This window comes from Sinohyriopsis cumingii, chromosome 3 (genome assembly GCF_028554795.1).
Source record: "Sinohyriopsis cumingii isolate HCF-2022 chromosome 3, ASM2855479v2, whole genome shotgun sequence".
Classification (NCBI taxonomy): Eukaryota; Metazoa; Mollusca; class Bivalvia; order Unionida; family Unionidae; genus Sinohyriopsis; species Sinohyriopsis cumingii.
The window spans coordinates 73,848,145-73,875,588 of NC_142963.1; the positions used below are offsets into that span (position 1 = coordinate 73,848,145).

At 35.4% G+C, this 27,444-nt stretch overlaps 1 protein-coding gene across 1 annotated transcript in view; it reads left to right on the forward strand.

The window, feature by feature from the left end:
- Nucleotides 1-4,301: 4,301 nt before the first annotated feature.
- LOC149803107 (bifunctional heparan sulfate N-deacetylase/N-sulfotransferase-like) overlaps nucleotides 4,302-27,444 on the forward strand; it is a 61,076-nt gene continuing 37,933 nt past the window's right edge. The window contains exons 1-4 of the mRNA XM_089952710.1: nucleotides 4,302-4,552; nucleotides 12,028-13,302; nucleotides 20,449-20,575; nucleotides 23,473-23,585. Coding sequence (XP_089808836.1) covers nucleotides 12,271-13,302; nucleotides 20,449-20,575; nucleotides 23,473-23,585 — 1,272 coding nt within the window. The 5' untranslated portion in view covers nucleotides 4,302-4,552; nucleotides 12,028-12,270. The remainder of the gene's footprint in view (nucleotides 4,553-12,027; nucleotides 13,303-20,448; nucleotides 20,576-23,472; nucleotides 23,586-27,444) is intronic.

The following is a 27,444-nucleotide window of genomic DNA, read 5'->3' on the forward strand; positions in this document are numbered from 1 at the left end:
ACAGTAACGTTGTGGCAGTATTCAAATAATAATCCAAGACAATTCACCGTAGACAGAATTAATATAGTCTTGGTCATACACGTGACAATCTAATGCTGACCTGTCTTGAATGTAATCGACGTCTAGATGGAAGCTTACAAAAGTGAACGCGGTTTTAATTGTGTGTCTTCAGGAATTACTTGTATTTGTTCACGTACAAATCATTGTTGAGGAGCAGTTTAGTCTACCCGTGGATCTTTCCACGCTAGAAATTGTAAATACTACAAATAGGATCAGTCACTTTTTTTTACCACCTTCAAGTTCACCGGGTTCATAGAAATATCTTACAGTAACATTACATAATACTGGTTGTTTTGAAAAGTCATGTCTTTGTATTTGTATGGTTTTTTGTTGTTGTTGTAATTGCATTAACAGATTTCATTGGCAGTTGTTAGAGTAATTTAATTATTTAACGCATTTATCACACTTGGTAATCTTGCAACCCATTCGCGAAATCTCGTATCTTTCTAAATTATTTTCTTTGCATATTGATATCCAAATAACCGCTCAGCAAGTGTTCGATTAAATCGTTCAACAATTGCCTGATCGCGATGAATTGCAGTATGTCGCGTCTAATTTTTAACGTTAGGTTTTTTTATCAGAGATGATACTGCACCAAGAAATTCTTTGCCAGGATCAACCTGTAGTAATTGTGGCCCTCATTGATAAATTCTTTCAAAAGCACATGAAGCTTCAGTTACTATTTTAGGTGATAACGGCTCTGTTTTCTTATATCTACTTGCAACATCAACGACAGTCAACGCGTATTTGTATGTATGTGATTGACGTCTACCAATTTTAATAGTATCGTGTGGTAAAATTAAAATATCTGCTTGAAGAACTGCATTAGGAGTGCTGACATCAAAATGTGCATGATGAATGTTTTTAGGTGGTGGTAGTTAAATTTGCCATATTGCCTGTCTTGCTAACGATTTTTGCAGCAACAAAACATGCACAATTTGCTGCATCAGCGAGTTTTACTAATCGCTGCTCTACCTTTCCAATATCCCCTTGGGTTATAATAAATCGATTCCATTATTCAATAATCGGGTGATTAATTACCGGCTCCAAATAATAATTTACTTTTCATCGCAGATCTTACCAACCAAGTAGCTAATGATTCTCTGAAAGATTTTTTTTAAAGAATTTAATGCATGAATCAACTTCACATCTGCAATATGTCGTTGTTGCAGATCTTTACTTTTATATGCTACATCATGAGCGTGACATCAATCATATTTATAGGATACTCTCCAAGTCATGGTTGATCTTGTTCATCAAGTCTGATATCAAGTCGGGTTCCAGGACCACAATAATTATACAATGGAAGGTGTTTTTCTCCTGGATATTTAGCCCATGGAATTCCTGGAAAGGTTCCCAGCAAAGCAGCAATATCACCACCAGACTCTTTGTGTCCTGACTGGTCAGGGAGATAAATTTATATTTATTTGTACCACATTTTGCACATTTACCTGTAAGTGCACGCTTTTTATTTTTTGTTTTTATTGTTGTCAGTCCACTTGTGGATGTGGATGCTCTGCATCGAACACAATATAGATCCAAGTTATATATTATATTTGTATACCATGAATGTCATTGATTTCTCAGCGACACGAAAGCATGAACCAGTCAAACATATTTCAGCATTACCGAATTCCATCAGAATGATAATTTTAGGTCCATCTGGATTGGGTAAAACATAATTACTGCTTAATCTAATAATGAGATGGCTCAAATAGGATACGTTGTGTTTAGTAGCTTCGTCAGTTGATGATCAGCGATGCTATTAAGTGCTTAAAAATTTTAATGAAAACGCAAAGTTGTTAAATGAAAACGGCGATGATATTATCAATTTTATAACCGAGATTGATGAAGCCCCATCCGTAGATGACCAAGATGGATTTATTAATAATTTAGTTGTATACGATAATGCAATGCTGGACAAACAATCGAATCCCGCTAGAATACTTTCTAGACGTAGGCATAAAAACACTCATGTTATATATGTTACCCAGCGATATACACAAATACCTAAAGTGACCAGAGATAACTGCAATATTTTAGTTGTGTTTAACGGAGTCGATACACATACACTAAGAAATATTCATCACACTTGGTGTAGTGGTGATATGGATATCATTAAATTTATAAACTTCTTTGGACAAGCACAATCTGCTCCGCACGGATTTATAACAGTAAATTTACATGATCCTCTAACACGATATCGTATAGGTCTTGATAAAATATTTGGATGAAAGACTGATATAATTACAGCAGTAGAGAGGGTACGACCCCAATAAAACGCCAGGCGGGTAAACGAAAACGCGCATACTTCAAAAAAAAAAAAAAAACACAAACGACAAAGATAAAGTAACAAAAGAAAACTAACCCAGTTAGAGAAACTCTCGGTAAGTTAGAGACTTTGGTTTGGCGTTATTGACTTTTTATTTTCATTTTCGTAGTAAGCTTTATTTTTTCAAAAATGGCGTTCTAGCAAAAAGGTCTGTTGACCCTCTCTGTTGCTATTATATTTTGTCTGAACGCATGTTTTGGTTTTAGAATGAGAGTTTACTATATGCAGGGTCGTAGAGTGCAGTGAAACTCGCATTATTGTCGAAAAAGCCGTGTGTTTATTTAATTTCTGAAAAACGGTACATCTAATGTTAGAATTTTTTCCCTATAACATACAGCATTGCCAAATAGGATACATAATGTGTACAAGTTCAAGTCAATTCAAGATTTTATAGCAGTCAACGATTTACTTATGGAAAGAAATCGTTCCACAATTTTTAGGGTGTGTATGGTTTTTAAAAAAAATTCAAGACAAACGGAACAATTGAAGTAATTAAATTGTGACTACTGATCACAATTTTTGAAACTTATCTTAAACGGGGACAGATAACACTAGGATTTCAAACAAAATTATTATTATGAGAGAGAGAGAGAGAATATTGTTCCCACTTTTAAAAAAACATCACGACACTTACGTTTGTTTTATTGTATATTTTCCTTAAGAAGATTCAAAGAAACAAACATTCCATTACGATAATCACATCCAAAAGAAACATCCACCATTTTAAAATATCACAAGAGTGAACTAAAGATGTAGACGACTTAAAAGTGCCCACATGATAATTCACCCAAACAAACCGTAACGTATTTTGCAATAAGACTGTCACAGTTTCCATGGGACCGTTCATGGTACGATTGTTCGTGTGTTAGTTTTATTTTTTTTAAAATTTAATTTAAAAAATTGTAAATCGTCTAACGGTGGGGCACAGAAAAACACAGTCTACCTATCTAGTCACTGAAATCAATTTTAAGCGAACAAGGAAAGAAAATGAAAGTAGTAACTGCAAGCAGCCATTTATATTAATGGCACAAGGACGATTAGAAAATACACGCATAGAATTATGGCGTTAATCCACCTCCATAGTTTCCAGTTTTCGATTGGCACTTAATTTCAGTTTGAAATCAACACTTATCAACACCTAATTTATTTATCGCTTCCATGCACGATTGTCATGAAAGTTACAATAACTACTTACAAAATTGTAATAATATATTTAATTACGATTTTAAATTTAAACAAAATGTGTACCGTTTGTATTGGGAGTTTTTAAGGTCCTCAGTACCTTATGGGTGATACATAGCACCAATGCATATAAATGCAGTTGCTGACAGTTTCCATGATTCAGGTAGAAAACTAATTATAAAAAGTTCATACCTGAAGTCTAGATTTTTGCAGCGCGCTTTTGGACACTTCTTAATGGCACCTCAGTGATTGCATAAATGTACAATAAAGTATAGCAGAGGGTCTATAGTTAATACATTTTAAGATCTGTCGTTGGGTCTAAAACTAGTCACTGGTCTAAAACGATTGGATTTTATAAACAAACCGCGGAGAAAATATTTTGACCTTATGACATGTTCTCAAAATTTCCACGAGTAAATATGAAGCAAATCTACCTGTAAGCGCACGAGCTGTGACTCTCGTTTCAGGTTAGTCTCGCGAGAGTGAAGCTGTCGTCGACATTTGGGTACGTTCTCGAGTTTGGATAGGTTAACACAATTGTGACTTTACCCCAGTTTAGGCGAAATAAAAAATAAAAATATTTCATAGACTCTCGTCAGTTCATTAAGATATTGGACTAAAATAGTAATAAACACATCAGTCTGTCTTCGCTATCTCAGTCGTGAAATGCTTCTTAAAATGTATACAATTTTCAAACACCTCTAGGATCGTAAATTGGATCCGGAAAATGTGTGGGTGAGGGAAAGGGAAATTGTTTGGGAAAGCTAAAATGAACTCTGAAAGATAACATAATGCGTATATTTTCCTTCTTCAGCAACGATAATAGGGCCCACAAAGGATTTAAATATTGTCAGTGATTTATTCGTACTTCGGGGCACAAACCCCCGCATCTAAGATACAATTTTTAGCGCCGAATACAACAGATGGTCAATGCTGAATGCACCAAGTCTCTTAATTGATGGACTAGAGGAACGGGAGGTAAACTTAAATGTAGTTGGTAACATCTCATTCTTTCCAGGATTGGAGAAACGAGGGTTATTGTTTTTAAAGAAAACTTTTAATGCAGGAAACTTGCAATGGTACAGCTTCGAAAAAAATTAAAGATTGAAAATGTACTGTATGTGTTGTATATCGTTATTGAGTACTATTATACAAAGATGTATATGCATCGAATTCATGAATGTCACTTTCAGAATTTTGTATGACATAATGTAAAATGTATTACTGTTTTCTTCACAGAATGCTATATTCAGTAGAAGAAAAGACTCCTGTTTCGGGATTCTAACCATGATTTTTAATAAAATAGTTGTTGTGTATTGAGTATGCATACCAGACCAAGTTTCATCTTGGGTATTTTTGTATTTTATATGAATGTCAAAACATCAAAAGTTACAAAATAGCAGATAGAATATAATCATCTTCATGGTTTTTACTCACAATAAGTTCAAAAATATTTTATTATGTGCCAGATATAGCTGTTTTTCAAAAGTGAGCATTTTATATTCAGTTTATATAATAAATAAGGTAATCAGGTAATGGAATGTTTGTTAATTTTTCAGGTAGTCATTATTGATAAAATCAAACTATTTTTGAGGCATACTTTATGTGGTATATAACGTTTATTATAGTATGTTTTGTATGGTTGAGGAGATCATTGTGAAATATAAGGATTTAAACCACACTTTTATCTTTTCTAAAAATAGTAGGCTTCAGTAATAAATGATGGGTAAAACCAACATTAAACTAAATAAAATATCTAAAAAAAACAAATAATGCTTTATTTATGTGAAAGTGAAGGCAAATGACATTTATAACATGCATCAAAATATACTTTAAAAAAATCATAAAGGACATTGTGACAATATAAAGTATTTGTTCTTTATAAATAACTGCCAGTATGAGAAACCTTCATTTACACTACTTCATTTAAAAATATTGATTTTATGATTTTTGATTTGCATAAAATATTTATTTTTCTTTAATATATTTTGTGAACAATTTAATACAGTAATGTATATTCTTTTTCAATTTTTCTTTTGTTGTTTTCTGTCATAGTTTGTTGTGCTGTGATATTTTTGTGTAATATCAGTATGAAATTATTTTTAAAAGGGGTCAAAAATAATTTAAATCTGTACAAGTATGAACTTTGATATGAATTTTATGTTTTTAATACATCAATTTAGTAACCATACATGTCAAATAAGTTTGATACTATATTGTAGCAGTAATGATAAAAGCAAACAGAATAAATTTCATTGCTACTGCAGCCAGATGCTAAAGAGAGATACTTGATACAGATTTCATTTAAAAATGAACTGTGAATGGGTGTTTCTTAAAATACTGCTTTATTCACACAAAAGGAAGAGAAATCACAGAAAATTAATGAGACATTCTGTATATGGATATATAAATAAAACCTTTCCTGAATTGAACAGCCCATGATCCAGATAATTTCTATCTTTTCAGGGAAAATTTCTTAGGGCCACATCAAATTTTTATCAGTACATAACTTCAAATGAAGTTACATGATTTCTTTTAACAGATGATGGCATACAATTTTCCTGTAATCGATGAGATAATCAAATCAGAGTTAAAGAGATCACTGTAAACAAAGACACTACCCTCTTTGTTAAAAAATAGTAAGATTGTGGCATTCTTCTGACAGAAGAACCACATAGCTCTTAGGTTCAAGTCTCAGATTTGGCCAATCTGCATATGAGAAAGCTTGCCAGTAGCTTCTCAAGGGTCAGTGGTTCTTTCCGGGGATTTCCCAGGTTCTTCCTCCAATATTAATACTGGCCACCAGGTATAGCCTATCGTGTACTGAAAAATGGCATTAAAACCTACAACAACGTAGCTCTTATCATTACATTGTGCAAGTAATAAATAATCAGTTCTTAGATACTAAAATTTTGAAGAAATGGTATTTGTATAATATGTGAAGTACATTAAGGATGACCATCAATGATTAGTACTAAAGATTTTGGTTACAAGCAAAGATGAACCTTCTGAGTGAAAGCATAACTTGCCTGGTATTAGAAAAGCTTCCCATCAGTGTTTGAAAACACGTGTGTCATATTTTTTGAATGCAAAATATGATAGTTTGTGAATCTGATGAGATATACTATCTATGTCCATACCGGTAATGCTTATTTGGTTGTCTCTTGCATGGTATAAGAAAAAGAAAATTGATCAAATTACCAAATTGATTTAGCTATTTTAAAAAAACCAGGTGATGCAAGACACTTCACTAATAGAAATCTGCATGAGAAGAAGCTACATAATGGGGAAGATGTTTGACAGTTCTGCAAATTGCATTTCACCATGAATTTATTTATAATTTGATAGTTGTTGAAGTGTCTTAAAACAACTTCTTGAATCTTACTTTTCTATTCTTTGCTACTATCAGGACCACTACAGTGGCCTAAGTGGTTAGGTATCCACCTCTGATGCAGGAGGTCACGAGTTCTAGCACCAGTCGAGTCTTATTAAGACATTTGCGGCATATTTATCTCCTCCCTTGATGAAGTCTCAGTTCCAGAGAAGATGTATCCGTTATATCTGGTCTGAAAATAAAACCAGAAAATTACAGCTGAATCTTTCGGTAATATTTTTAAACTAAAAAAGTTCAAATTGCTTGTTGTAGATACAGTTGATCACCTATTTATACCTATTATAAATATGTAAACTAGGTATGCTTATCAGTTAGAATTAATTATAGTATATAGTTTCTGCTGTGCTTAGTTGGAGTCACATGGTCAGCATACATTTTGGCCTAGTAATTTGAGTGTCCGCCTTGGATGTGGTTTCGAACCCTGGCCGAGTCATACCAAAGACTTACAAAAATGGTACCAGCAGCTTCCTCACTTGGCACTCAGCATTAAGAAGTTAGTGTTAGGACTGGTCAGTCTGGTGTCAGGATAATGTGACTGGGTGGGACATCATGCTCTATGTCTGTGTCATGATACCCCAGTGCTAGACATCACTAAAAACTGTCACACTGCAGACATCGTAGCAGTATGACTGAAAAATTGTTAAAGCCCCATTAAAAATCCAAATCAAACTCACACACACCAAGATAGGCACATAAACCTTAAGTATGTACCAGAGACTATTTCCTGTTCAGATGACACAGAATGCAAAATAGCTTTTCTTTGCTTGTTCTGTAAAATTAAAAACAATATTTTAAAAATAAATTTTCCTTCCTATGTCAATGTCACCAAATTACATGCAGTAATCCATACTCCAAAATGGACCCTCACATTTTTTCACTAGATTTACTAGAATCTGTAACAATTTACCTCCTTATCTGGTAAATTGATTATATCTTGCATTTTTCACAATTTGTATGCAGTCATCCAGTGTCAGTAACCTAGCTCATCATTTATTTAATCTTCCTTCATCTTTTCATATAATTTAATCACCTACCCATTCATTCATCTAATTCCATACAACTTAAGCGCTGCTTATTCCAATCCTGACCTTTCCATCATTTCTACTGCAGTTCAGATTTCAGTCATGATGTATTTTGCTCTTTGTGCCTAGTAGTTATTTTCAAGAAAGAATATGCTTCTGCCCGCAGACTCTAACTGTTACTGGGTTGAGGGTGTTTGGCCTGTTAGGTTGATTCAGATACAGTCCCAGTCAGAAATCAAATACAATAGTTGGGAAGAGAATGAAATAATATATAAGTCTAGGAGCTTGAATGGAAGATGACTTTTCAGTGTCCTATCAGTATCATAGTAGAAGTGATATATACTTTTAATTAGGATAGTGAAGATGCCATTGTATGCTGTATTATGAATAAGTAATGATGCTGACATACACAAGTAGGAACTAGGACCAAGATTGCGCCACTTCACAAATTTCCTGATTGAATATAATGATGCCTTGTGCTTTGCTCTGACATTGCTAGCAGAAATAAATGAACTTGAAGTTTCTTGCTAGTAATATTTTGGAAGTATGATTAAAGTTTTATTTGAAAATACAAAATTTGCCAGTGTATAAGATGGTCTGATTTTTGCAAGCTGAAAATATTACAGCTATCAGAATGCTGCAATACTGAAAAAGTTAATTTTGATCCCAGTAGACATGTTTAAATTTGTTCATTTTTTTTTCTAATTTTGTTTTATGCAAAAATTTGGGTTAATGAAAATCTTCATGATTTTAAGTGAAATTTTCTGATCAGAGTTAGTAGATCTGTTGATTTGTATAAAAATATGTGTTGTCATATGTTTTTGCCTAAAGTTACTGAGTGATTTTCTATAAAAAAAAAAAAAAAAACTCACCATGTAAAATGTGTTATATGGTTCAGTAACCTTGATGATGCAGTTGATTGTTCCTGTGTGATATATTTTCACAATACACAGATGGATAGGGTTAGAATGTTATATAGCGCCCCCCCCCCCCATCACTAGATGGATAGGATTGGAATGTTATATGGCCCCCCCATCACTTAAACCGAAATTGTTACACCTAGATCTTCTCAGTGTATATCAGAATTTCAACAGTTGACCTGAGAATCCTACACATTTAGATTCCAAAACATAGATCATTTATTCATTTGCAATACAATGATTACCATACTGTTGATCTTGTCAAGTAATTACCATACTGTTGATCTTGTCAAGCAATTACCATACTGTTGATCTTATCAAGTAATTACATACTATTGATCTTATCAAGTAATTACCATATTATTGATCTCATCAAGTATATCAGACTTACTTACACCATCTACAATTGAAAACTCTTCTCAAAGAAATTCACATACCTTATGAAAGAACGTAATAAAATATGACCGTATAAATGCTCTAGAATGATTATTTCATTGTAAAACTGGAGAACTCTCAGCTGTAAATTGTTTTTTTTTCTTCATTTTTCTATTTTTATTTACTTTTTGCTTCTTTTTCAAAATGATTTCTGTTAACAAATTGTGTAGTTTGACAGATTTTATTTATTATATGTATATTTTTTCATGTTTCCAAAATTATATGGATTGTAGGTCTTTTGAAATATTATCAGTTTTCATCTCCAAGGATAATTAGCATTTAAGTTTTAAAGGTTTTTCCTGGTTTTCAAAATTATCAACCTGAACATTTTGCACGAAAAAGCAACATCCCAGTATTGTGAATGCCAATGAACCAATATGGTTGAACAACATTTAGTAATCAGTAAATTAATTTTTTTTTTTTGTTACGTGCTTTGTGACAGGTGTTTGGTAGCACTGTTGTAAATATCTTCAAATATGAATGCCTGATTTAATTAGGCATTGTGTTGATCATTACCTTGCACCAGTAAAACCTATGCATGATCAGTTCACTTGACCATCAGAAATATTTTATGTATGTGGTATGTATAAAACACATCTGATTGTCAATAGGATAGACCCAAGTATGTCACAATGTGCCAGAATATTATTTCTACACTGTTGACTGGAAATCATGTATAAAACAAACAGTATAAACCCAGATATGTCATGTCATACTGTGCCATAATATTATTTCTACACTATTGACTGGAAATCATGTATAAAACAAACAGTAAAGACCTGGATATATCATGTCATACTGTGCCAGAATATTATTTCTACACTGTTCACTGGAAATAATGTTTAAAACAAACCCAGATGACAAGTCATACCATGCCAGAATAATTATTTCTTCACTTGACTAGAAATCATGTATAAAACATACAGTAAACACGCAGAAATGTCCTGTCCTACTGTGCCAGAATATTATTTCTATACTGTTCACTGGAAATCATGTATAATACAAACAGTATAGACCCAGATATGACACGTCATACTGTGCCAGAATATTATTTCTATACTGTTCACTGGAAATCATGTATAAAACAAACAGTATAGACCCAGATATGACATGTCATACTGTGACATAATATTATTTCTACATTGTTGACTGGAAATCATGTATAAAACAAACAGCATTGACCCAGATATGACATGTCTTACTGTGCCAGAAAATTGGGTCTACACTGTTCACTGGTAAATGTAGTTTACTTTGACTCAAAGTACCATAGTTCAAATTCCTGTCACATGGTGGCTGCTGCCAAGACGGCATTTGGCTACTTTCAAGGTGGTGAAAGGCTGATTTTGATGTGCTGGCAACACAATTGAATGTATCATCAAAATTATTTTACTCCATTAATCTGATTACATTTGTTGAAATGTTTTAAAAAACATGCTTTTGAAATATTGGGAGAATTTGATTTAAGTACATGTATTTGGTATGTATTTGGAACTGAAGTCAGATTTGTGACGTGTACCAGAAGAGTGAAGCTTGAGTCAGTGCTGGGGATGGACCTTTCTGACATGTCCAACTTGCATATCTAGTTACATATGGCCAATGGAAGGGTTTTCAACATGCTTTTATTTCAGTCAGATTTTTAATTTTATTTCAGTTGAAGTAGGTCTCTAAAATTTCCTACATTTTGGTTTCCTTAGGAAATGTTTCTTACAATAATGTGCATCAGCAGGACGTTTAGTAAATTTCAGAAATGTTCTTCATCCCAGAAAGCTTAAGTACTTTTGTTGATTGATTAATTGATTTGTTTTTAAATGAACACCAAAGCCTGAATGGCTGTATCATGGAGAAGCAATTGAAGGTTTAGACATGATTTTGAACCACCATCATGAGTTCAAAATCAGCTTGCTAACCACTGAGTCACTGTGGCTCCCAAGTACTTGAGATCTTTGTTTTCTGTTGTTGGTTTGAACTTCCTCAGCAGCAAAGGCTTCACCAGATCGCATTTGACTGGCACATTTTGGAAAACAGCCTTCAAGGTTATCATAGATAATAATACATATACTACTAAAAAACCTGGGATTTCGTGGAGACCTGTGAGGAACAGGCCTATCTATGCTTCATTATATGGCAGGCCATTATTTACAGGTTTGCCACCTCACACTAGGGGAATATAGAGTCGAACTTGGAGAAGCTACCTGTATACAATTGCATACAATATTGTCATTTTTTTAACAAGTTTTTATTGTATTTTTAGATGTACAAATAATTTTGAAAAAATATGTTTAGTTCATTCATAAGTGAAAAATATTGTCAAAGACTTAATAAGAAAATGTTCCGTTTATGAAGAAATAAATTCAAATAATAATGATGATTTTATGCATTGATGGTGTTCATATATTTGAGGGCATGAAAATTCCAGATGATATTATATCAAAACAGACGGGTGAAGTTGTGGATGCTTTTTTACTCATGTCTTTCAAAAGAAAGTTTCCCTTATATTCATAATAAGGATATGAAATCTGTCCAACACTTAATGGTAGACATGACTTTAAAACCACAGGATAGTTAATATATTCCTAAATAACTGACAAATTTATTTAAAACCTTGTTATTTATAAATCAAAAAGCATATTTAGTGTCGTGTCATAACAGTACAGCTAAATAACTTGTACTTTTCATTTTCAGTTTGTCATGTAGTTGAAGACTTGATTTCCACCTGGATGAATTCAGAAGAATGGTCCCTTTATTTGTATTGTGTTTAAAAATTTGATGGAAAATGTCGAATTGTTTGCATCAGATTGGTATAAGAGACTGTGATCTTGTTTTAGGTATGAGTAGTGACTGCAGTGATAATTTGAAGGTATTAACAATTATGCTGGAGAGAACGATGCCTTCTGGAGATCAGTAAGGTTTTTTGTGGAGATAGAAATGTCTCTAAGGCGCCATTTTGAAAACATAAAGAATGTGGCCTGTCGCATTCTTTTCAAAAGAAGATGTACACTAAGGAAGGTATTAGCCATTGTCTTAATATTCAGTGTTGTGTCATTTGTGATTTTGAATTACTGTTATTTTCACTCTTCAAAATACACCAAAATACCATCATTGCCACCAGTACCTAATATACGATGTCGTCTTGATAAAGATCTTGGTCTGTTTGACCAAATGGCACGAAACCACGATACACCGGGTAATGTTCGAATTGGAAAACGTGTCCTTGTTTTGCTAGAAACTCCATACACTAAATCAGCTAAAAAGATAATGGCAGCGTTATCAGCAGCGAGATTTGAGTACAAAGTGGAAGACACAGGAGGAAAATTACCAGCATTGACTCATTTTGAAAAGGGTCGTTTTGGGGTTGTGATATTTGAGCATCTACAATCATATGTAAATATGGCTTATTGGAACAGGCAGCTGGTTGATAAATACTGTAGAGATTTTGATGTTGGAATGATCTTTTTTGTTAGTTCTCCAGATGAATTTGGGATTGAATTTGAAAGAATTCCAGATTATCCGCTTCTTTTACAATATAATTTAGCTATTAAGAACTATAGACTAAACATGGTTTCTGATGTTTGGAGGATTATCAGACCAGGAGAGTTAATTGAGGAAAGAATGCCAGATGATGATTGGACAGTGTTTCATCCAAACCACACTGCATTTGAACCATTAGCCTATGCACAGATTGCTGAACCGTTCTACAAGAATGCAAGTCCAGAATACGATATGGTTAATAGAACTCTTATCACTGCCTTATTAGATACAGGAAAAATAGACGGAATTAAAAAGATATTATTTGGAAATAATCTAAAATTTTGGTTGCATCATCCATTGCTGTTGGACAGCATTTCCTATCTTTCCCATGGAAAGTTAAGTCTACCTCTAGAACGTTACATTCAGGTGGATGTAGATGATGTCTTTGTTGGTGCTATTGGAACAAGAATTAAAGCCACAGATGTAGAGGTAAGACTTACTCATAAGTCTTTTGACCATTTTATTCTTCCATGATAAATCCATATTAATGCTATGCCTTCCACAGTAAATTCCTTTAAAAATTCAGACCCTTTCAATATTCAAACATTGAAAAAAATATTTGGGATAAATAATTTTAAGATCATCGTATTCATTTAACCTTCCATTTTTTTATGAATGAAGAATTTCAGATAATTTGTGAACACAATAAAAATTTTGTTTCTGATTGAAATTACACAACATTGTATGATATTTTATCTGCTTTCCATATGTTCATTCAATACTAAACAAATGGATGGTCCAATTCCTGAAGGGCCACTCTAAATCTAGATCGGTCTCCTCCTGGTTAAATTTATTGCCTAGTACCGGTGAGGTTTTTGACAGCTAATCTAAGCTAAGAAGTTTGCAACTTTTAATAACATCCCAAATGATGTTTTTCACCGTAAAGAAAGTTACAGGTAATTGCATTATATTTTAACCCATGTAGTTCAAGGAGTTTGTAACTGCAGAGTGTATTGATATAATGATGTGGGAAAGTTCTGTGATTGTGACACATCTACTGACTTGCTGTACAAAATTTGAAGTTGTTGTGTTGTTTTTCCACTGATTGAAATTAAAAAGACCCATGGTTCTCTTACATTTGTTTTCAACTTCATTTGAGCAACATGTGACAATTCATGTGTTCAGAAAATAAAACTACCTCAAGTCTGCTGAATACCCTTCCCTACAGATCAGATATGCTGACATTAGATGAACCTGACTGCAGATCTAAGATGTACAAACAGTCAGATGTCCCAGTAGCAGAACCGTATGCCACAGTTATTAAGATTTCTCACGGGAATATATAGGATTTTTAAAATTCTATGAAATTGTTTTGTATTCCCTACTATAGCAGAATTTGATGATTCAGTCACATGAACAGTATCAAAAGTATACATTTGAGAGAAATTGTAAAGCAGGACAGACATCAAATGCTTATAAACATCAACATTGCCGATCCAGTCAGTAAGGAGGACTTTCATTATTGAGCAATAAATTATGTTGATGCTGAGTACTGCTTTGTGTCAGGACCTGAAGTAAATTCTATTTTCATCAAATCAAATCAAATCAAAATTTAGAAAACGTGTGCATTTTTATTTCCTTTTAAAGTACACTATTTTGAGAGGCAAATAAACAGAAGAAGACTCAATTTAAAGTATTTTTATATTTCTTTCTTTATTTAAAGCATAATGGTTTCAACACCATGTTAAAAAAATGGTTTAAAAATTATGGTCTTTTGGGGCAAGAAGAATTTGAGTCAGGCAAGAAATATTAAAACTACTTATCCTGGGTTGGTGTTTGAAAATTCTTTGAGCAATCTCAGTATCTTTTTTTTCTAAAACAATTAAACATGGCTTAATAATGTTGTGTATCTTTTTTTCTCCCTCGTCTAGTGTTAGAATTGTGATTTTACCTGCAAACACACACAATGCACGCAAAAATTAAACTGTACATGATCACTCAATCCGAGCTTGTCTTGAATTAATTCATAATTTTTGCTCTCTAAACACCAAACTTGACACTAGTCAGTAATGTAAAGTGTATTAATTGGATTCTGGAGAAGACAAAAAAAAAAAACAGTCCAGCCCATTATCTGGGTCACTTTTGTCAGTTGGAATATTGTCTTTTGTGCAGAATAACATGCGTCTATGGGCACTCATGATTTTCATCACCAGTAATTTAGGTGTCTTTTGCCATAAATGTGATGCATTTGACCTATTTTCCCAAGTCCTCCCATTTATTTACATTTATTGGTGTACTTTTTTGTCATATGGTTGATTTTTGATCTAGTATAACAGTGTTTCCATAATTTGATCCCTCTTGTTGATACCTGTGTTTGGAACGGTATTATATTCTTCACTTTTGTTCCAATCACATGTTTCTTTTTGTAACTATCTTTCATCCTATTAGCATGCTGTAAGAAGTTGGCAAATGCAGCTGTAAAACAGCTCCATAGGACACCTACCCATTCTGCTGGGCGTATGCTAAATGCATTCGCATGGATGGATGCTCTCTCTGTGCTTTGTGATCAGATGAGGTGTGGGATCTAGCAGATGGTCACACTTCCATTGTGGCAGGAAGAAGGATACCACTTCCTCCATTTCTTCTGGTGGATCCCCTCCACTCCAGGGAGGGATCAGTGGCACTTCCTGATTTAAGAAAGTCAGCAATATACTGGTCCCAAGAGGTAACAGTACCACTTTCCAGTGTAAGGAAGTTAGCATCACACTGATCCAGTGATGATTCAGTGGCATTTTCCAGTCAAGTAAGTAGCCAACATGTTGATATCAGAGGGATCAGTGGTACTTCCCATCTCAAGGTAATCACCTGCCCAAGTAATGTGTGGTCATGAACTTGCTTATCAAAGAGTTTGTGATCATTGAATGACTTGAGTTCATGGAATAGGGACTCCTTGAGATGATTTTCGTTGCCTGTCTGGTCAGTGGCTGGTAACCAAACACCAGGTATTGGTTAACATGGAGCATTCACTGGGTGGGGTGACATACCAGTCACTGGGCATCTGTGATTGGGCACTAATCTGTCACTCGGCACTCCTCCATTAATGGTCATCAGACAACATATTTTGACCCTTGCACTGCCAGCCCCAAGATGAAAGGAACAGTCTCTAGCAGCATCATTGTTCCCCATCTGGGACCAGAGAGCACTTTCCCTATGTTTCTTTTTAATCTAAATGTTTTGGTTATTCCAGCCACCAGATGGTGAGTCTGGGATGTTTGCATTCATCACCCCAGAATGGCGCCATGAATGACTTTCCTATGGCTCCATTGGTCAGTGGACTGGGAGGATGGTAGGCACTTCCCATCTCCTCCTCCAACTTTGTTGATGAAGGAAAAGGATGGTGGCTGCCAATCTTCTCCTGCTCAAATCTGTGTCCAATGCCTTCTGGGCTGTAGAACACTAGTATCCTTTCCAGTTTGGAGACACTTTTAGGAGTTCAGAAAAAATCTGACCTTCTGCTGCTTCCCCACTCTGGTATGGTAAGGGGCTTATAGGTCAGAAGGTTGTGTTTCATTGGGGAGATACAAGGTTGCACTTGCCTGCTTGGTCACTTAAGTCTCTCATGGATTTAGGAAGATTTAAGGTAAGGATATCAGTGGGGATCTGGACCTGCATCCTGGTGCTGATATGGAGCTTAAGCCTCAAACCTTGATTACCATAGTTTCACTTGCCAGTCTGTTTGCAGCAGCCTCCTTCAACTATCTGAGTGAAGAATCTCCATCGGTAACCTTCTTGCAGAGACTACAGGAGGCTGTTGCCAAGACAGGCACTTGCTTGTGAATTCTCTCTCTTTTGGAAGAACTTTTTCTTTACCTCTGTAGAGTTGTCACCTTAGATATTTCAAAGGTTTTGGTGGAACTCAGCAAAGACAAGTTAAGGACAACTCTGCGGAATACTGAGTCCTTATTTGACACCTTAATTCCTACAATGGCCTCTTAAGATTTCAGATCAGTAGTGGTTCCAGGCCTGGTTAAACCAGGTAAGAAGTGACCCTACCTGCAAGAAGTCTCTGGGTCTATATCTAAAATCTTTAAGCATGGGTCCCAGCAAAACCTCAAGACCCTCTTTAAAGCTCCTTCTCACTCATCATTCATTCAAATGGATGAAATGGTGATGTTGAATGGGCCAGGACAGGATGTTAATGGACTCTTCTGCTCTTATGGAGGGAGACCCCCTCCTCTGCCATTACCTCCTCTTCCTAACATCCCATTCAGTACCAAATTAGACCTCTTTTTCTGATTCCTTCTCAGAATTTCACTTTCATGATATCAGTTTCTTCACAAATCAAGGGATAGATCATGTTTCCTCCGACAGGATCACACAGATACTGTCCCTCATAGCAAGAGTGTTTGAGAAAACTGCATTGTCAACTCACTTCTGCCTATCTGATGGTGACCTCGAACACAGAAATATATTTAGATCCCCAAGGAAGACTTTATATGAGATTTCATCATTGTAGTGGCAACTAAAACTCAGTCTCACTTCTTTGCCTATTAAAGTTTCTGGCCAAGAATCAGCTACCTTTGGTACCTCCGGAACCAATTGAAATCCCTAGCATCATGTTTCTACTGGGCTAAATAAAAAGGGAACAGAAATCTTTGGAAATGTCTCTTTCTTCCTCTCATGGGTACCACTGTTATTTCAGAAGACACTGTAATTGGGTGGATTATTCTTTTAAAAGAGTTTATCAATCTTTCTTTCATGAGAATCAAAACCCTTAGGGTTATGGTTATTACTGCATCTTGGGTCTTTCTTTATTCTTCTTCTTGGATGATGGTATAAAAGTTGCCTTCTAGGAACCTCTTTCCACCTTCTCTTTATTCATTGGTGCAAATTGAAGGCATTTACATATCTGGCCCAATTGTTTCAGCCCAGCAAGTTGTTAAAAGGCTTTCCTCCTGTGTACAATAGAGCACCATTCTGGCAATGGATGGTATGTTCATTTATGGGGCCATCAGCTTCTCTCCAAACTGGGAATAATAACAGGTAATGTATTGCTGCTTTGTTTTGTGCAGTAAATTAGTTTTAATTGTGCAATACTTACCTGTTATTATTACCAAATGCCCTCTTACCTCTCTTTTCTTATGAATCTTCAGTCTTTTTCCAATCAAAAGGATGATATTTAAGATGACATAAGTGACTAAGGCATCAGGGTGGAACTTTGTTTTTGGTCTAGGCCTCCAGTTACTAATCAGAAAAGGGAATTCACCTTGGACTGGGGATTAGCACAAGAAGTGAAAACATTGTACCAATAAAAGGGAGGTATTGTATAAGGAAAATTAGTTAATATCTCCCCTCCAAAAAAATTAGATGTTACTGAGAGTTAGAATTACTACTGTAATTCATCTTATGTGAGTTTAATTACATATTTCATACAGAGTGTGTGTATGTGAGAGAGAGAGAGTTGTAATAAATATACTTTTAATTGATGAATATTAAAGATTTTTGAAATATTATTTTGTCAGTGTGGTTTTTGTGTTAACGAGACATACAGAGATATGAAAAGAATAAACAATGACTACATATCACAAGGGTATATTTTTTTTTTGTAATTGTGAGTATGGCTGCTCTGTTAGGGCTCTTTTATAATTTGTTAACATTAAAATGCAGAGCACTTAAGGGCATCCATATGGTAATTTTGCCCTGCTTCCCCTCCCAATAATTCTGCACTTTGTTCTCCCTCTGTGAATAAGTACTTTGCAACTCATCAAAATTGTTCAGGGTCAACTGCAATACCATTTTTTCTGACAGATGCAGCATGTTTCTTACTGAGCTTGGCTCCATCAGTCTTTGTAATTGGAGTTTCTCCTATCATGGGATTGCATTAGACCTGTCCACATGAAACCCTCAAACTATGCAATGATACTTCTCAAAATGCATATGTTTTTGAATGATATGCTGGATTGATTGATCTCACATATTGAGATTTTCTTTAAACAAAAATAAGATTAATGGATACTTGTAGCTGGACATTTCATAAACACCAACTACTCTGGTGGCTTAATTGGTTAGAGCATCCACTTCAAATGCAGGAGGTCGTGGTTTTGAAGTCTGTCCGAGTCAAACCAAAGACTTATAAAAATGGTACTAACAGTTGCCTTGCTTAAAACTTGGGCCTGGTGTCAGGATAATGTGACTGGGTGGGGCATGATGCTACATGTCTGTGGCATGATTGCTCCAATGATAGACATCACTATAAACTGTCATATTGCAGACATTGTAGCGATATGACTGAATAATTGTAAAGTTACATTAAAAATCCAAATCACACACACACACACACACACACATGCAAACACACACACATACACATACAAACACAAACACACACACATACATAAACACACATACATACACACACACCGACACACACACATATACATCCACATATGCACACACACAAACATACACACACACACATATACACACCCACACACACCCATTTCTAATCTTCATGCTCATGTAAATATTTTGATTGTATTTTTTATGAATATATGAAACAGCAAGTGAGGATAATTTGTGCTTGTGTGCTGGGGATTTAGCTCACAACACTGCATTCTAGATCCCAACAGATTTGTTCAAAGACATTGCATAATTATAATAACACATTAAATGTTCACCTTATGCTTTCCATAACAAATCAAAAAAATAGTTTCCCTTAGTAAATACATGATACTCAGTTGAATTTCAGCATGTTTATTGTATGCATTTTGTGACCTATTAAAATTCCTTCATATCTGCTTGATGCAACTGAAGACATCATTCACAGCCATAATTGTACTAAACTGATATTTATAATCCTACTCCAATCCGACTGAACTGCATAACTAATTAAATCATCAACATCCCTTCCTGTCCTTTTCAGATACCTGCATCTAACATCATATTTCAAGTTTTATATTCACATTCAGAGATTCACAGAATATTACTTAAGGCTGTAATTAAAGTTCCCTATTGGTAAAAGCATTGATTAGCAGATATAACTTATGGATGTAATTAAAGTTCCCTATTGGTTAATTCACCTCACAGATGGAGGAGATACTATGCATCTTAACAGAATTTCATGTGTGTCCCTTACCATCTGTGCAATCTACAGGTAGCCTGGCTACATGGTAACTTGGTGTGACAAAATGATTTGTGTGTCCAGGTCACTTGAAATGTTCAACTTCCTGCCAGGTACAGACAATTTCATTTGCCAGTGGCATACAGGTTTTTGAGCTATGGTAATAAGTCACACATTGTCGTCTAACACTCTTATATAGTATGGCGGTATTCGTATCTACCTAACCATATTTGGAGTACAGATCTAAATGCTTTTGTAAATCTTCACTGGATCTGTAGCATTAATAATATTTATTATATTCAGAATTATCGTATTCATTTTTCTGCAAAACTTGTACAAAAAAATATATAATTTCTGAATTATTACGTAACTGAAACTTTCCCAAAATTCCACTTTATGATAAATGTTTCCATTATACTGTCACCAACACCTCACTTTCTCTTTTTTTTCTTCCCACACTTTACTATTTTTTCTGATTTTGTACTCTACACTCAGTTGTTCATTTCTGATTGCAGGCCATGGTTCAAACTCAGGAAAGGCTTCAGCATAAAGTTGAAGGCTTCCATTTCATGTTGGGATTCTCTGGCTGGTACTTCTATCATGGTGATGATGCAGAAAATGAAGGAGATAAGAAGATACTTGGTATTATTTATATTTTCACAATGCAGGCAATTTTTTAGGTACTAGTACAGTGAAGGCTTTTGAAAATATGAGTGGTACAGTATCAGAAAAAGTCTTGCTGCACCCATACTATTTCCTGCACTCATACTCCACTGCACAATGTCCAGTTCAGCTGTTGTGTCCACACCATTCTCGAACAATCAGTTTGTAACTCAAGTCAGTCATCTGACCAGCAGTCAACAGTACATTAACCCTGTCAGTCTTTGGGGATTAGGTCAAATCAAGTGATTTTTTAAAAATTTCATTACTTTTATCTACATGCTTTCTTTACTTACCTGATAGTAAGCATAATCCTTTTCATTTCTTGTTTTTTAAATAAGGAGAAACACAGTTGGCATGTTGTTTATTGTAATAACACTTACAGACTCATCATTTGACAGCTGGTATTAGTTTATGGTTTTCAGATTAGTAGCATTAGCAGCAACATGTATCATTACATTTTCCTATACAATCATCTGCTGTATTCACTTACACTCCCTTCAGTTTGTACCCATATAGTGATTTTAAAAATTAAAAAGACAAGGACATAAAAAGTGCACAAAACTTAGTATTTTCATACATCATTTTAGTTCTAATCTGATTGTGACCAAGGAGCTGCTAACATTGTCATCTTGTTTTGCAATTCGAAAAAATGAAAGCTGTTAATGTAAACAACCAGACTGCTCACTGTCCTTTTCTAAGTTGAATCTGTCACCTGCATTCAGTAGTTGGAATATCTAGTTTTAATATTTCCCCAAAACAAAATAAAAATGTTCAACTCGTATCAACATGCATTTAGAGGCTGTAACTCTGATCAGGATGGAAATCATAAATTAATCAATGAAATGACAAAGTTTTGTTCATTTTTTCCATCCTTAAAATCTTTAGTTTTTAAATATGATAGTGGGGTACAAACTGTTGGAAAGGGGATACCATATATTTAAGCTGGCAATGCTCACATCTATCCCACTGTCTGGTTCATGCTTACTCTCCCTATTGCACCCATACAGTCTTTACTGCATACTTACTGCCTGTTGCACCCACAGTTACTTCTACATGCTTACTCTCTCTGCTGCACCCACACTGTCTCAATTACATGCTTGCTCTACTTACCCACGCTGTCTTTACTACATATTCTCTCAACTCCACCCATACTGTCTCTACTGCATGCTTATTCTCTCTATTGCATCCAGTCTCTACTGCATGCTTACTCTCCCTACTGCACCCACACTGTCTTTACTGCATGCTTACTCTCTGTTGCACCCACAGTTACTACTACATGCTTACTCTCTGCTGCACCCACACTGTCTCAATGACATTCTTACTCTACTGCATCCACACTGTCTTTACTGCATACTTACTCTCTCTACAGCACCCATACTATCTCTACTGCATGCTTATTCTCTCTATTGCATCCACACTGTCTCTACTGCATGCTTCCTATCTCTACTGAACCCTCACTGTCTTTACTGCATGCTTACTCTCTATGCTGCACCAACACTCTCAACTGCATGCTTCCTCTCTTTACTGCACTCACACTGTCTCTGCTGCATGTTTGCTCTCTCACTGTACTGCACCCACAGTCTCTACTGCATTCTTCCTCTCTTTACTGCATCCAGACTGTCTCTACTGAATGCTTGCTCTCTCTCTCTCTCTCTCTCTCTCTCTCTCTTTTCTCCTGCACCCACACTGTCTCTACTGCATTCTTCCTCTGTCTACTGCACCCACATTGTCTCTGTTGCATGCTTACTCTGTCTACTGCACCCACATTGTCGCCACTGCATGCTTGCTCTCTCTCTCTCTACTGCATGCACACTGTCTCAACTACATGCTTCCTCTCTTTACTGCACTCGCACTGTCTCTGCTGCATGTTTGCTCTCTCGCTGTACTGCACCCACAGTCTCTACTGCATTCTTCCTCTCTTTGCTGCATCCAGACTGTCTCTACTGAATGCTTGCTCTCTCTCTCTCTCTTTTCTCCTGCACCCACACTGTCTCTACTGCATTCTTCCTCTGTCTACTGCACCCACATTGTCTCTGTTGCATGCTTACTCTGTCTACTGCACACACATTGTCTCTGTTGCATGCTTACTCTATCTACTGCAGCCTGTCTCTAGTGCATGCCTACTCTCTCTGCTACACCTATACTGTCTTGCAAATTACTGTAAATTGATTTATTTTCTTGGATATCAGTTTTGTGGTTTTGCAAGAACAAAGAATATTTACAACATTACCTGTAGATTATAGATGAGGGTTCTGCTGTATTCAGAGATTTGTTTGATACTTTCAAGTCTGAGGCAACCACTAACCTATACAAATTGGTACCTACCCTGCAAATGCATGTTAACTTAAAGTAAATATTTTTCTTCAGATGATTGATCAAACTAGGGTCATATATATTGGAAAGCTATATTCACTGAGGATTATTTTTGAATCAGTGGTTGAAGTGGAAATCACTCACATGAATTGAGAAAAATGACTTTGGTGAAATAATAACAATAGTTACACTTTGAAGGTAACAGTTTAGTGCATACCTAATCTATATTAGTCTGAATGGAAGCCAGATTAAAGAAACTGAACCATATTTGTATTCATATTCTGTATAATTCATATATATTAATGACAAATGAGGAGCGGAGAATTTTCAACATTCACAAATCCTTTTAAGTAGGATTGATTATTTATAAATCTTTCAGTTAGTATTTGACTTTGTAACCTAATTTAGAGAGTGGGACATTTTTTAAGCAGCCATTAATGGGTTGGATAGATTTTGGCATGGTCTTGAAGGTGGCTGTTGAGATGTGGTTGATTATGTAGATGAAATGAAATCTGGAAAATGTGAAAGATGTTTTTTAAGGGAGGTAAACATTATATTTTCAGAGGAGAAAGACAAGTTTTGGTGGTTTGGACACATGTGGCGACATGAGCAACCACACAAGTTTGACCAGGACTATCTGGAAAAAAGTATGAGCAACAACCTGGAGTTTGCTAAGGTCAGAATATTTCTAATACATTAATAGAATTAGTGTAATCTAGGCTTGAAAAAGGACCAAAGTTTATATTGGACTGGGCAGTGAACTGGTATAATCAGTGTCAAATCCATGCTGAGGAGACATACACATTTTAAATGTAATAGTCACATTAGGCGGGAACCAGGAATACTCTTCGGTCAAAGTAGACAGTTTCAACTGTAATACAGTAATTACTTCTGATATTAGTTATATATTCTTTAACCTTTATTACATGAAGCCTTTAATAAAGTTATAAACAATACCTCTTCCATCTGGCAAACAGTTTTGTTCGTTCAACAAGTCCTGCAGTTTTTGATGCATGCCATGATGGTCATAATCTAAAGATACACAGTGACACATCACTTTGCCCCTGTAATTTGCAAGAGTTATGGCCCTTTTTTCTTCTTATAGCCTAATACAGTATATTATCAATGCAGTATGTCTAGCAGTTCTTGGCTCTACTCGTCATAGGCCAGAAGAATTTATGGGATGGCCTGTTATCCATCTTCCATCATCTGTCATCTAACATATGTTGACCATGTGTTAGCACAAGTTTGTCATTGCTACTCCTCCTAAACTTCATAGGAGATTGCTATGAAAATGTACACGCATATATCCCAAGGTTTAGTTGGTTCTAAATGAAAATGCTGATGATCTTACATCCAATATTAGGGGTGAAACGATTCATCAATATATCAATGCATCGATACTTTGGCTGTAACAATACACATATTGATACAAGTGGTGGATAATTGATACAAAATGTATTCAAGTTATTTTAATCTTCAGCTGTAGTCATAATTGTAAATGAAAAGGATGTGACAAGACCCAGTTGCCATCTACAAATTAACATAAAGTGTTGTGGTTTGTTTTATTGCTCTCCCCTCCCCCACCGGCCACTTCACAGCTTGTTTTGGCATAAAGTTGTTCAATTTTCCTCTGACCCTTGCCACCCCAATTTAGATATTTGGACATTTATGTTGGTGTGTATGAGCAGAGCCAGTTGCCTATTGAAAAGTTGGAATTCGCCGATACTGTGCGGTGTCAGTGTAGGGTAGCCACTTACTAGCCAGGCTAGTAAACTTGAACGCCTACAACACTGAGCCATCTCTGCATGAAATAGACAGGAAAATGATTTATTTTCTTAGAAATTGTGAGTATAACATTTCTGTATGGTTTAATCTCTTGACAGACAAGGCGAAACTACAGTGTTGATGAATTTGCCCAGAACCTATGATTTGCATTGCTAGTTGCATGACATAAGTGGTTGTTACAATAAATTTGATTGGCACATTGTGCCCTGGAACAAGTATTATGTCATAATTTGAACTTGTGTCAAGGAAGCTTTACAAATGCATGCTTAAAAATACTTGCTACCTAGAAAACCCCAAATGGCAGACTCTCAGCAATGTTCAACTTCTGATGGCAAATACTGGCTGATGATAGTTATGGTGACAATAATTTTTAAAGTTATGTAGTATATCAGATTATTGGAGCTGGAAAAAGTATTAATGGAATACCAGTGGTATTGAATACGAGTCCAATGTACATGCTGGATGGACATAAATAGACAGCATGCTGTTCAGTCACCCTTTCAGCAAATGTACAAAAGGATCATATGTTACAAAATTATATTTCCATGTCGGGGTTAAGATAAACCAAATAAATAAGAGTGATGGCTAAATTGAGTTCTGCATCTGATTAAATGGAGCAGCCTTTTAATGCCTAAAATGTTGAATACAAGATCACTGAAAAATAACAGGTAGTCTGTTTGAATGTATTTTCTTTTTGTCTTGTCATGGTTGAGAATGGCATATAAATAGATGCTAAGTATATGTCTGTAATCTGCATACTGTAAATACAACCAATTTATCACATAAAAAGGGCATCACCTATCAATGACACACCTTCTAAAGATGGAAAAACCATCGTGTTAATATGTGTATCGATAATGTATTGTATCTTAGGCTGTGTGTCATGAATCATATCGATATGCAGCACAGGTTTAACATTTTACCCCTATCTAATATGGCCACCACAACAACCATCTTGAAAATATGCCGCTTCAGTCAGCATTTTTATACTAATACTTAGATGGATGGTAATCAGTAATGATGCTTATGGATGGCCACCATGAAAGCCATCTTGCTACTCCTTTTCAATGGATTGTCATATAATTAAATCACTTTTTATGATGTCTTGTTGGTCCTAAATGAAAATAGTGCCAGTCTAATGTTCAATGTGGCCACCACAGAACAGAGTATTTTAAATCTTGTTAATACTCCTTCTCCTGAATAGATTTTGTTGTTGTTGTGGGGTTTAACGCCATTTTTCAGCACACGATAGGCTATACATGGCGGCCAGTATTAATGGTGGAGGAAGAACCCGGGAAAACACCGGAAAGAACCACCGACCCACGAGAAGCTACTGGCAAGCTTCTCACATACCCACATTGGCTGAATCCTAGACTCGAACCGCCGCAGACAGAGGTGAGATGGCAGTGATCTGTAACAAAGCTCGCTTTAGACCACTCGGCCGCTCGAGGCCCCCTCCTGAATAGAAAGTCCTACCAACATGTTGTTTTTTAACCAGAAGACTTCTTATGATGACTAGTTGATCCTAAATAAAAATCATGATCCCCCAGACATCCAATATAACCATCAGGAAAATCATGTTATTGTTACTCCACCTGAATAGATAATTGTATCAACATGGGTTTTGGTTTTTCTTCCTAAAAGACTTCTTAAGATGTTTAGTTGATCCTAAATGAAACTGATGCTGATCTGACATCCCTTATGGTCACCACAGCAACAATGAAAATCATGTTATTGGTTTTTTGTCAGAACAGAAAGTCAGCATGGAGATTTCACCAGAAGACTTGTGATGATGTCTGGTTGGTCTTAAGAAGCGTTCTGATCTGATATCCAATATGGCCAACACAGCAGTCATCATGGAATTTTATTGTTATTCCTGGATGGAAAGACATATTGACATTTGTTTTTCACCAGATAATGTCTTATATCTAGTTGCTTCTAAATTAACACTGTGCTGATCTGACATCCATCATGGTCCCGAAAATTTGGCTATTGCTAACTCTCAAAATGGAAAATCATTTCAACATGGATTTTTCACTAGAAGACTAATTACGATATCAAGTTGGTCGTAAATGAAAATATTGCATATCTGGTTACTGAAATGGAGATATTAACAATCCTGTATCAGCGACTTTTCCTGAATCGATGGGTTTTCACCAGAAATGTAGTATTGTTTGTCCTAAATTAAAATGGTGCCAATCTTACATCCAATGTGACTGCTGAAAAAAAGGGAAAAAACACATTGTCTTATCTTAAATTCCTGGAAATTCTTTTCAGACAATAAAATCTCAACCCCTACTAGAGACTTTTGTTTCAAAAGTTATTGTCATTGTTATTTGCTGCTGAATGCATTCTATGACAAAATCATGTGAATGCAAATAATTGCACAGATTTCAATCCAGTGCCATTAAAACACGATACGAACATCATCTGGAGATGTGCATATCATCAAATTGCTTTGTTAGAGTAATTGCCCTTTTTTTAAAATGGAGCCGGATGTAGTGTATGGCACAATCTTGTGGATGCAGCTAGTCTGACAGTTTTCAGTGGATTACCATAATACATGTTATGGGCATCACCGGATGATGCTGATGTTGACAAATTACTGTCCTTCTGTAATTATCATTGGTGTCTTGTAGCTGAATGAAGTGTATGACAGAATCTTTGAACAAACTAGTCCTGCGGTTTTTGATGGATCACTGTGAAATTAGGTACATGTTATGGTCATCATCTGAAAATGTTCATAC